Genomic DNA, 12,636 nt, shown 5'->3' with positions numbered 1-12,636 from the left:
GTTACGCACAAAAACTATTAATTTTTGATGCCATGGTCGCGATTTTTTACTTTCAGGAGATTTTAATTTTCGAGGCTTCGTTCTTAGTGTTCGTAATGCGTCTAGATGCGATTTAAAACATTTTTTGAAGTTTACCAATTTTTTGTAGATTAATGAAGTATGTAATGTCTTTAATATTATGTTAGACCTAGTTATAATAAGTCAGCATTTGCGGGGCTCTTTGGTGAGATCTGATGAGGACCCATTGTTGCCTGTAAATCTGTTTCATCCCATATTATCAATTGAGGTAAATATGAACAAAAACTTACAGGAATGTGAAACAATAAATAATGTAACATTTAATTTTAAAAAGCTAATTTTGAAAAGATGCATATGTTTTTCCAAATTAGAAATTGGAATAGCATCTGCCATTGTTCTGATATTAATGAATCTGTGAAATTTTTTCAGAATGTGTAGTCAGAATGTTAAACCAAGTTGGAAAGTATTTCCTGTCTATACCACTCAATGGTGAAGTAATTAAAATGATCAACCCAAAGAAAGATTTTTCAGTAAATTTAAATTGGATTGTGGTGGGACAAATATAAAGAGGTTAATAAGAGGATCTGTTGGTCCTGATGGGGTTCCAGGATATATTATTAAAGGTCTTTTTTGCACATTTTTAACCTCGGTTTACAAACTTCAATCTATCCTAAGGCTTGACCTTCAAGTAAGGCCATTCCAATATTGAAGAAAGGATACAGGAATGAAGTGATAAACTACCGACCTGTTACTATTTTGAACTCCGTGTCTTAAGTTTTTGAAATTATCTTATTTGGTCGATTATACGATGAACTAAAGTATACTATATTCAAATATTAACATGGTTTTTTTACCGAAAAAATCAACATTAACTAATTTAACATTTTGGCAACATGTACACAATGCTTTTAATAAAAAAAGAGGTTGATGTAGTTTATACTGATATGGGGAAGGTTTTTAATAATGTAAGTGTAAGGTATAGTCAGATGGTAAATTCTTTTTATAAAAGTAATGTGACAAATATTTTAATTAAATTAATTATCTCCTATTTAAAGGCCGCAATATGTTGAAGTCAAGGATCCTAAATTTTTACTGGTAACACCAAGGCTCCAATTTCGGATTTCTGTTATTTTAAATTGTTTTAAATGCCATGTTAAGTACTGTGAGTAATTCAAAGACGAAGATGATTTGCTGATGACTTCAAAATGTATATGGAAATAAGTTTAATGCACGACTGATCGAAAAATAACATGTATTATAGTATTACTAGCAAAACGTGGTTTAATTCTCTAAAAAATCTAGTTTAAAGACAGTTTTATTATCGTTGTTGTACTTTGAAGGAACTAGGAACTCCTTATTTACAGATAACATCGGTAATTGTGTGGCTAGTTATTTTTTGTCGAGTTTTTGCAGTTTGATCTAGTGATTTGCCAACATCTGCCGCCATAATGGTTGTGACAAGTGCTGACGTCAGAGAAATAAAATCTGTTATTGTAGGCGTATTTAACGACAAGTTTCTTGACGATGTAGCTGCGAAGGTTGCAATAATAGCTGGAGAAAAGTTGGAAGATCAATTGCGCCTTCAAGCAAAGGAAATCAATAACGTTAAGGTGGAAATCTCTGAGCTGCAGAAGGAAAATGCATTGCTGCTCCGGCGACTGGATGACCAAGAACAGTCACTGCGCAATGAAAATTTTTGGCATGAATTCCGAAGAAAATGAAGACATACGAGATAAAATTATTCATCTGTTTAATAATAAAATGAACGCAAATATCTAAAATACCTCCATAAAAAATGCTACCGAATTGCTGCGAAATCACAAAGCCATAAACCACCGGCAGTACTAATGCAGTTCGAAACCGACGAGGCCCACGTATCTGTTTTAAAAAGACGAAATTCCTGAAATCGACCGGTATTTAAATAAAAGAAGACCTCACAAAAGATCGAATATTCGACAGTACGATCAAAGTGTTTTCGTACAAAAATGTTTGGCTCCTGTATGGTAATGTGTATGTAAAGTGTGAGGATATAGTTCATAGAAGCTCCATTCAACAGGATCTGGATAATGTTGTAAAGAATAAAAACTAAACTGAACAAACTCCTTAAATTCGCTAGTAATTATGTTATTCCTTATAATTATGTTTTTTATTAAAATTTTTAATTAAACCATCCTTAAATAGCGTAAGACAGTTTATCGTTAACTTTATTTCTTTTCGTATAGCTCTCTTTATAATAGAACTTAGTTAAGTATTATTTGATATTTTTATTGAGATTTTTGTAGGTAGAAGAATTACGCTTTTTTGCTTTATCCAAAATGTATAGAAATTACATTAGGTACGCACGTAATATAACATGAAAATTGGCCACTTTAATATTAGGCTATCTGAAGGTAAGAGTTCGGAAGTGCTTAAAATTAAGGGTTAATAAAATTTAATAAATTTAAAATAAATTTATTCGTCATGATAGAGTTGGAAGGGGAGGTGGTATAGCTGCTTATGTTTGCAGTAATTTTCAATCTGCAACTATTTCTTTTTCTTTTGAATTAGATGGAGAACTAGAACATCTGTTTTTAAAAGTTAGTACATGCTCGCAAAATATCGCATGATAGAAGCGAAAATGCAATATTAACTCTTCTAGACTTTTAAAAAGCGTTTGATACTATTGATCATAGATTAATGACGACTCAATTAAATTACTATGGTTTTCATAATTTGCTAGTTAATTTAATAGAATCCTACTTAAAAAGACAGATCGCAATGTGTCTCGTGGAATGATGAAATGTCCAATGCAATGTCTATTTTATTTTTTATAATACATTTTTTATTTTTTATTTATATCTAAAGTATCTTGCACCCAGTTAAACATTGTAAAATGCAGGCCTATGCTGACGACACTCAATTATATTTGAGTTGTAAATCGGAAAACATATTATATGTCAATAGTTTGATAAAAGAGGATCTAGATATTGTGAGTGAATTATTTAGCCAGATAATTTAGACCAGATTTTTTCTGTCGTTGAGATAGCAAAAAATTTGTAATGGTATTTGGTTAAAAACTAACTTAAAATTTAAAACATGTAATGAAAAGTAAACTTTTTTTAAAAGCGTATCATGCATTAAAACTTTTATACGCGAATAAACATATTTTGAGTAATCAACTTCGGAAAATCTATGTGAATCTTTGGTACTATCCCGTTTTAACTACTGCGACTTCATATATGGACCCTGTTTAGATATGGACACAAAGTAAAGAATCCAGAAAGTTCAAAAGTCATGCATAAGATTTATTTTTGACTTGAGGAGGTATGATCATGCTAGTAATAAAATTAAAGACTTGGAAGGGCGTAGAAAATTTCACATGGGTTATTTTCTTCATAAATTGCTTAATGACAACATCTCTTATGTTTTAAAAAATAAATTTATCTTAAGAAGCATTGCACATACACGAAGTCTTCGTATTATTCATTACAAAGAAACAGTTGTAAGCTGGTGTAATTTGAATATTTTTAGTTTTAATGAAAAAAGTGTTGCTCTATGTATGCGTTAACTCTTAATAAAACTGTAATCAAACATACATACAGTAATCTGCTGCATTGTATGGTCTACACAATATGACATATGGACTAAAACTATAGAACGTGTACAACATGAGTTCCTGAAATATATGTTTTTTAAAAAGCTTATGATTATTATCCGAATCAAGGCTATAATCACTTATTATTATTGCAGGAATTTAATAGACTGTTAGTTCTGTTGACTCACTCAGAGTTATTTAAAAGTTCGGGATAGTCATTCGAGAAAAATGTTGTTCGGGAACACGATAGTTAAAAAGCGGATAAAAAGCGCTTGGGACAATTGCAATTGAAAAAAGTGGCGAGAAAATGACTGGGAATCCTTACAAGAAAGAAACCTAAATTGTTTGAAATTAATTCTCTTGCCCAACACAAGTTTGCTGCTTTTAACTCTTTCTTCTATAGATCATTTAATTTACCTCTCTCCAATGAAGCCTTTAAAAAAGAGTACGGTATAATACAATCCATTGCAATCAATAACTTCCCTCTATCAAGTTTTGAAAAAACTATATTCTAAGTTTTTTAATAAGTACAAAGTTTCGTACCACATTGTGCATCAGGAGGAAAGGGAACGTAAAAATACAAATTTCAGATGTTTAACTTACTTTGTAGATATTTCCCAAGGGGTGGCGAAATTCTTTAAACCTTTTAACATCGCAATCACTTTTAAAACTTCTAATTCCTTAAAAAGAAATCTGGTTCTGGAAATCTGGAAAGAAACCATTAGATAAGCCAGATCCGCTTTCGAAATCAGGACTTTATAGTTTGCATTGTGCCGATTGCCCTACAATTTACCTGGGACAGTCCGGGAGGAAAATTTCAACAAGGGTACAAGAACCTCTAGGTCTGGTGAACAAGTTTAAAGACACGGATACTGTCGAGACCAAGTCAGCGCTTGCCAATCATTTATTGTTAACAGATTATAAGTTTTGCTACCCCAATAATGTGGCAGTGGTTCATGATTGCCAGAAGGGCAAAAAGCTGGATCTTCTAGAGAATCTAGAGATTACAAGAGCGAAGAGTTCAGTTTTGACTTGCATTAATGACGTGTTCAATTTTGATCCGGGACTCATTTTTAATAACATCATCTAGTCCCCTACTTTTTTTTCAAGATATCACATGAACGGTGTGCCCTAGCGTTCAACGCTGCAAACCTTAAGAGCCTTGCTGTGAGTTCTATGTTATTGTTTTTTATACATTTGTAACGTCAGTTTTTTAAACTAATATTTTACCGTTCAGTGTGTGTGTATATTTGACCCAGTCGGGCGTGTTTTTAACCTTCTTAAGGTATACTGTTTCGTTTTATTTTAAGGTCTTTTTGTAATTTTATTTCGTTTCTTTTGCATTATTTTTTAGGTCTGGTGATGCTCTTATGAGCGAAACACGTGTCACCACTTTAACAAATAAAATAATTTTTTGAGACTGAGACTTTGTGTTTTCTCTCTTGATTTATTAATAAACTTTATGAAAAAAATTAATTAAGTTACCTTCTGGTTCAACTTCAACACGTATTTCATCATATGTATGAGCATCTTGTACCACTGCCGACGTGGAAGGTATTTGAAGATCCTCCTCCAGTCCATACTCCTTTAATATTTCCGCCCTGATATCCGCAGGCAATTCGTTTAAGACGGTCATATCAATTTTAGGTTTTAAGCCCTGCGAAACGAATATGAAAATTTTTTTTTTTAAGTTGTGCCTACTCCCATGCATACCGACTCCTTTTTAGTCACTCCAGTCATATTGTCACTATTATTTTTGACCGTTTGAAAATCCAAGTAAGTCTGAATTGTCCTGGACTGTGGTAGAGCCTTACCCTTGCCACCTCTTTTGCCTATAATACAAGCTTGTCATAAAAAAACAATAAAATCACACTTTGAGTAGTAGACCTCTTGATCCTTTGCCCTTTCCCCGGGCGCTTTGCCCCTTTACAACAGATTTTGCAGGGCTTAAAACAGGCTGTTTAGCAGGTGTTTCCACTGAAACCTTCGGTTCGGGATTCTCGTTTTTCTTTACGCAACCCTGCTTTAAGAAGTTGCTCAGGGCCTTATTTATTTGGGCGATTTTCTCCAGTTTAGTCAGCTGAATGCCCACCCCCCTCAGCTCAGCATACGACACATTTAATTTATCATAAATGGATTTCGCTTCTTTGAAAATGATATCCGCGTTGGAGTAAACGAGGGTGGAAGTGCTACTTTTTGTTATGGCGTCGCACACTCCGTGACCTAAAAACTTTGCTGTCTCCTGAAATTAAGAAAGTAATGTCACAATTGAATAAATTCAAAAATAACGTTAATCCAAATTAGCTTATGTATAAGATCAGATTATTTCAATTATGCCTTTTTAAAGTCATACTATGGTCCCAGGATAATTCGAAAAGATACCATTACAAATGCCTGCTTGGGTGCATATTTAAATACCATTATACAGGATATGTGATAAGTGGGAACCAATATAAAAAATCATACTAAAGGATATAAGATTTGAGGTAATTCAATCATAAGGTACAGATTTCTTTGCAATTGGTTACATTTGGCGCTTAATAAATTCACTTTGAATGATTAAATTATAATATTTAGTTTTTATTAAAGTCCCCTTGAACGCTTTATTCTGTCATTAGAGAAATGATTCAAGGCTATTTAAAACTGACTTTTTATTAAAAAAAAAGATTCATTTAAGTGGTTCCTTTGACGAGTTTACTCACTTTTCTTTTCTATCGTTGAAAAGTGATTCGATGTAATAGAATTGTATAGCAGTGACTGAACAGGAACTTTCATCGTTAAAAAAAGAAGTTAACGATCTACGCATAGCCAATAAAACTTTATTACGCATGGGAGATTCCCAGGAGCAGCACTCAAGGCGTCGTAAAGTCCGCATCCTTGGATTTCAAAGTCCCCCCGATGAAACGGAATTAAATTTAAAGCAAAAGGTTTTAAATTTTCTGCGAAATACAAAACAGTGACCTTCGTTTTCGTTCTAAAACACCTATTAATATCTAATATTAATCGGTGTTTTCGCATGAAACAAAATATGCCGAGCCACAATGATAAGCCACCAATCGTGATGGTAGAATTTTTCGATGTAAACAAAAAATCTGTATTGTTAAAGAACCGAAAACATCTCAAAAAAACGGGTGTCGTGTTACAGGAGGATCTTACTAAAATAAGGCAGATGTTACTTAAAAGTGCCGTGAATAAATTCTCAAAACAAAATGTGTGGTGTATACATGGGTATATCTATATTAAACATCGGGGCATTGTACACAGAGTTCAGGACGAAGATGGCTTAAATTCCATTTAAACAAGGTACTCTTTAGCAAATCGGTATATTAATTACCATAGATTTATAGTAAGAATTTCTAGGGTGGTGGAATTCTTTTTATACTATATATTTTTTTTCCCTTTGCACTTGTTATTTTACCACTGATTTGCAATATGGATTATTGCCTAGGTTTATATATTTATATATCATTGACTTTTCTGACATGATTTAGAGTATTTGTTTATTAAAGTAAATATAGGCAAAACAATTTTTCTTGTTGGAACAGTCTATAGACCACCAAGGTCAGATTTAGGGCGTTGTGTTGAATGTTTTGATGATATATTATCACATGCATGTCTACAGTATGAGAATATTATCATCCTGGGTGATGTTAATGTTAATCATTTTACAAGTAATATTTTACTTGATTGTCTTACAGCTTATGATTTTACTCAATTAATAAATGAGCCTACTGGTATTGCTGCTATAGCACAAACACTCATTGATGTTATCTATTTTAATAAACCCTCAAATGTTACAAGTACAGCAGCACTTAACGCTGATCTAATTAGTGACCATCAAGCTATATTCTGCAGTATCGAGATTGCGGTACGGAGTAGGGAGATAAAAACGAAACTCTATCGTAATTTGAAACATTTTAATAAAAATAATTTTTATAAGGACCTAAATAAAATTGTGTGGGATAATGTGTACTATATCAATAATCTAGACGAAAAAAATCAGTATCTTACTAGTAATATTTGCTCATTATTTGATAGACATGCACCCTTTACGACGTCAAAAATTTCTAAGCCTTATACCCCGTGGATAACTGCATATGTGCAGCTTTTTATAAAAGAAAAAAATAAGGCATTGTCAAGTTTTAAAAAATCTAAAAATTTGACTGATTGGGCATATTATAGACAGATGCGTAATCTTGTGGTGGGAATGATTAGGCGAGAAAAAAGAAATTATCTGCAATTTCATCAGAACATCAGAGATAGTAAACAATTATGGAGAGCTATTAATAATCTAAGTCTAAAAAATGTCTCTAATCATTCTATTCCTTTAAATCTCCGAGATCCAAACAAAATTAATGACTATTTTGCTTCAATTTATAGCCCGTTAGGTAGTTGCCCCGAAGAAGTTGCTAATTTTCAGAACAAACAGTTTAAGCATGATCTAAATTTTTCATTTCGATTAGCCAAAGTTGAGGAAATTACTAAAATAGTCTTAAGCCTAAAATCAAATGCACACGGTTGTGATTCAATATCAGCGTTAATGTTGCAACACTGTATTCCAAAGCTATCTCCACATATTACGCATATTATAAACTGTTGCCTAGAAGCTGGGTATTTCCCGGGTATGTGGAAAATTTCTCTCTTAACACCTTTGGCTAAAATTAATAATCCAACTAATTTCAGCGACCTTAGACCAATTTCAATTATCCCGGTCATCGCTAAAGTTTTGGAAAAGTTTATACAGCCGCAAATTTATGACTTTCTCACCTCCAATAATATTATTCCGCATAAGCAATCTGGGTTTAGAAAACAACATAGCACGACATCTGTCTTACTAAACGTTACCCAAGAGATAATTTCTGCAATGGATAAAGGTGACTCCACAGCACTTATAATGCTTGATTTTTCCAAAGCATTTGACACCTTGGATCATCATTTGCTTTTGGCAAAAATGGGCTTATGGCTTTGATAATGTTTCCCAAATGTTTTTTAAATCCTACTTATCCAACAGAAGGCAAATGGTGGTCTTGGAAGATCAGACTTTTTCAAATATCAAATATATAACATCTGGAGTACCTCAGGGATCTGTTTTGGGACCTCTTTTATTTCTGATGTATGTTTCTGATTTGTTTAAAGTTGTAAAATACTGCCAGATCCAGGGGTTCGCGGATGATATGCAAATTTATCATTCTTTTAAAGCTGAATCTGTACTGGAGGCATCAAATAAAATAAACAACGATCTTTCTTGAATTTCCTTCTTTTCCTCTCAAAATAATTTAAAACTCAATCCTTCAAAGTGTTGATGTGCTTTACTTCTAAGAACAAAAAAATAATAGCATTGGACGGTTTAAAGCTTTTTGTGGAAGGTAATCGGCTAAGTATGGTTAAGTGTGCAAAAAATCTTGGATTGCTTTTGGATGATGAATTGCGCTTTAAGTTACACGTTTCTAATGTCATTAAAAAGTCATACTATTCTTTAAAGCCATTGTATGCAAACAGAAATATAATTAATTTTAAGGTAAGGAAAAAACTGTGTGAGTCTTTAGTATTACCTATTATGAATTACTGCAATATTTTTTATTTTCCATGTTTAGACAAAATCACTGCGTACCATTTGCAAAAGCTGCAAAATCAATGCTGCAGATTTATTTATGGACTGCGAAAGTATGATAGAGTCTCTGCAAGGCTATGTGAACTTAGTTGGCTGCGCGTGGAACATCTATTCTCTTTGCAATTGGCGGTTTTTGTACATAGACTGCTAGCGTCGTCTACTCCTCACTACCTCCGCAAAAAACTTACTTTTCGGAAAAATTTTAATGAAGCAAATCTGAGATTTATAAATAAGTTGTCAATTCCTAGATATCGAACAGCCTTCTTTCGTCGTAGTTTTCTGTATAATGTTGTGGCAATTTACAATGACCTTGTTCCGAATCCTATAAAAGAAATGTCAGTAGCGGGTTTCAAGGAAAAACTAAAGCTGCATTTTTTAACAAAACAGAATAGCTAAATTGTCAGTAGGTATTTCTTATTTTATAATTTTTTGATTTTTACGGACCAATGGGTGTATATCTATTTATTTTTATATTAATATTAGTGTTACCATTACAAATGTTAATTTTTTCTTTCTGTTGTGCTATCTAAAATAATTTTGCTTACTTTTTTTAAATAGGTTAAGTAGATTAGCCTTTGGCTAGACTTCGCCTATATACACTATTGAAAAGTACAAATAAAGCCATTATTTATTTATTTATTTAAAAGGTTTTAGCTTTTAGTTTTATCCCTTCCTTACGTAACTAAATGTATTTTAACCTTTTAACCTTGCCTGAGGCCCTAAAACTTATAAGGTAAATTACCTCTTAATTTGTTATGGATGATGATGATGGACATGTTATATGTCAGAAACATGTTGGATTATTAGTTTTTTAAATAAATTTAGTTGAGGGTGACCAAAATACTTTTTGTTACCTATTGATCTAATAACTCCACTGCAATAATGGACTACTTCTTCAACTTGTTATAACTTGTAACATATTTTTAAGTTTTTTTTTTAAATTTACAAACTCATCAAATTTACTATTTCCATTCTGCTGACGTTTGTGAAAATCTATTGATTGTCCTAAAACTCTGCAAAAGAAAGAATATCGTAATTTTAGGAACATTGACTATTTGGGTTGTAACAACTGTTTTGGGAAAACTAATTACACATGAAGCTACTGAACACTTATTTGAAGTGTTATCTTCGGCATAACACATTTGTATCTTTAAGATGCTTTAAAAGCTCAAACTTTCCTAGATATTTTAGTGTTCAGCTCATGCAAAGCTGCAGGGCAATGTATGGAAAAAAGGCTGCTCGTAAACTTTATATGGAATCTAGATCTAGTGTTGATATGCAAAGCTTTCTGAACTGAGCTTTTTATCTAAGACACTAATTGATAAAGACTATAACATTTATTTAAATCACACCGAAGCTAATGTGTCTGATAATCCACAAAATTTTTGGAAGTATACAAATAAATACCCAAAAACTTTGATTTTTCGGATTGTATGTTTTTTGAAGATTAAATGGTAGATGATGATCAAAGAATTGTTGATTCGCGAAATTTTTTTAGATAATGTACTTGCTGGAGAATAGCGATATTGTTATACCTAATTACAACTGGGAATCTAACTGTGATCTGAGAGTTAACCATTAATTACATTAAAGAAGTAGAACCAACTAAGGACTTAATAATTATAATAAGAATTTCTTCATTAAAATTAAGTCATTAGTTGGTACTACTTCTTTTCAGACTGAAGCAAAAATACCATTGCATATTATAAGGATTTTTTGAGGTTTATTACGCTTTTTATGACTGGAAAGTATAACGTACAAAAGGTTTTTACTTTTTGTCATCCTGAAGATGCCTACTATAGGCCGAAACGTCGACAGTATTAAAATCTAAAACCTGAGATTTATTAGGCCCAAAATGCAACTCACTTAGTAAGAAGCATAGAACATTTTTGGGTCACAAAAAAAAACAACAATAACTTCCAAAGCTCTGCAGATGCTTGCTGTCATATTGAGATCGTGAAAAGAATTTTTTTCTTAAATTACACTTTTCTTAATTTTACACTAATTGTGCTATATTATTCTATTGTATAATATACTTATAATAATAATAAAAACTTTATTAGTCACTCAAAAAGAAAAAAAAAGTACAAAAAAAAACACAGACAGGGAACAACACTATGTTATTTCAATGTAAATAAGAAAAATAAGAATATTCTTCGTTACCCTTAACAATATAATTTTGTACACACATAGTAATAATTTATACCTACATATGTAGTAATAATGGAAGTGAGTGACCAATAGGCCATTATATTCAGACTTTCAGGGGTGACTTTCAAGAAGTTCCCCCAAATTCTGTTGAGGCCTTAGAATTTAAAAATCGTATGCAAAAAAAATAAACAGGAACATATATCTAAAAAAGGAATGCACTATACTATAAATACCTAAAAAAGTTAATTTGCACATTAATATTCATAGTTATTTTTAATTAGTTTAGAAAGAGAAAATTTATGCGTTGAACAAATACCGCTTAAATTTTTCTTTAAATGCGTTCTCGGACATCGAAAAGTCTAATATTTCAAATTTATTTACAAGGTGCACTATTACATACGAAAATGACTTTTTAAAAATTTCTTTGTTGTGAGAGGGAACAGTTAATAAATTTTTTCTTCTTGTATTTAAATTGTGTACATCTGTTCGATAGGTGACCTTTCTAACTAGATATGGTGGAGTTTCCTATTTAAGCACCTCAGAAAAAAAACAAACAGAATGCAGCAATCGTCGATTTTCCATATTTAGCCATGCTGCGTCTTTCAGCTTATGAGATATATGCTCTCTTCTTTTTATGCCAAATATAAGCCTGAGGCAAGAATTTTGGAGTTTCTGTATTCTATATGAGTGAAAATAATGAACACAGGGCCCATAGATGGTATCGCAGAAGTTTGTTGGTGATAATACAAGGGAGTCGCAAAGCATTTTTTTAATGATGGCGCTTAAAAGTGTCTTTGGGAAAAATAGATCTTAAAGCAGAATATCCAGTTTGAGCGTAATATGCTTTTTAAATGTTAATTTATGATCGATTACCAGACCAAGATTCTTGGCTCTGTTTTTAAAAATAGTTTCATCGTTATTAAGTTGAATTTTTAAATTACGCAAAAGGGCACCTGTGTGGCTATCGCTACAGAAAAGAATAGCTATTGATTTAGCAGCGCTAATTTTTAAATGTAGCTTTTGAATTTCCGTCAGTAAGTTGTTAAGATCAGTATTAATTTTTTATTGGCTTGAGCAACATCAGTGTCTTTAAACGAAAAATAAATTTGAGTATCATCAGCGGAGTTATGGTGTTTACAATATTTTATTATTTTTGTAATCTGTGATGTATAAAGTGTATAGAGCAATGGGAAGAATACTACCTTAAAGAACGCCAATAATCACATGCAGGGCTTTCGAAATGTTGCCATTTAATGTTACCCTTTGTTTCCAATCAGACAGA

General features: G+C 32.1%; 1 protein-coding gene across 3 annotated transcripts in view; it reads right to left on the bottom strand.

Annotated features, from left to right (window-relative positions):
- Nucleotides 1-12,636, bottom strand: part of LOC126733599 (DNA repair protein REV1) — a 243,002-nt gene that overhangs the window by 78,823 nt on the left and 151,543 nt on the right. For all 3 annotated transcript variants that reach the window (XM_050436962.1, XM_050436963.1, XM_050436965.1), the window contains exons 10-12: nt 5,480-5,834; nt 5,306-5,424; nt 5,078-5,249 (exon numbers count right to left, since the gene is read on the bottom strand). In XM_050436962.1, coding sequence (XP_050292919.1) covers nt 5,078-5,249; nt 5,306-5,424; nt 5,480-5,834 — 646 coding nt within the window. The remainder of the gene's footprint in view (nt 1-5,077; nt 5,250-5,305; nt 5,425-5,479; nt 5,835-12,636) is intronic.

Source organism: Anthonomus grandis, chromosome 2, assembly GCF_022605725.1.
Source record: "Anthonomus grandis grandis chromosome 2, icAntGran1.3, whole genome shotgun sequence".
NCBI classification, from domain to species: domain Eukaryota; kingdom Metazoa; phylum Arthropoda; class Insecta; order Coleoptera; family Curculionidae; genus Anthonomus; species Anthonomus grandis.
Note: the sequence above shows the minus strand (reverse complement) of the source record. Positions and strands in the feature narration are given on the sequence as shown.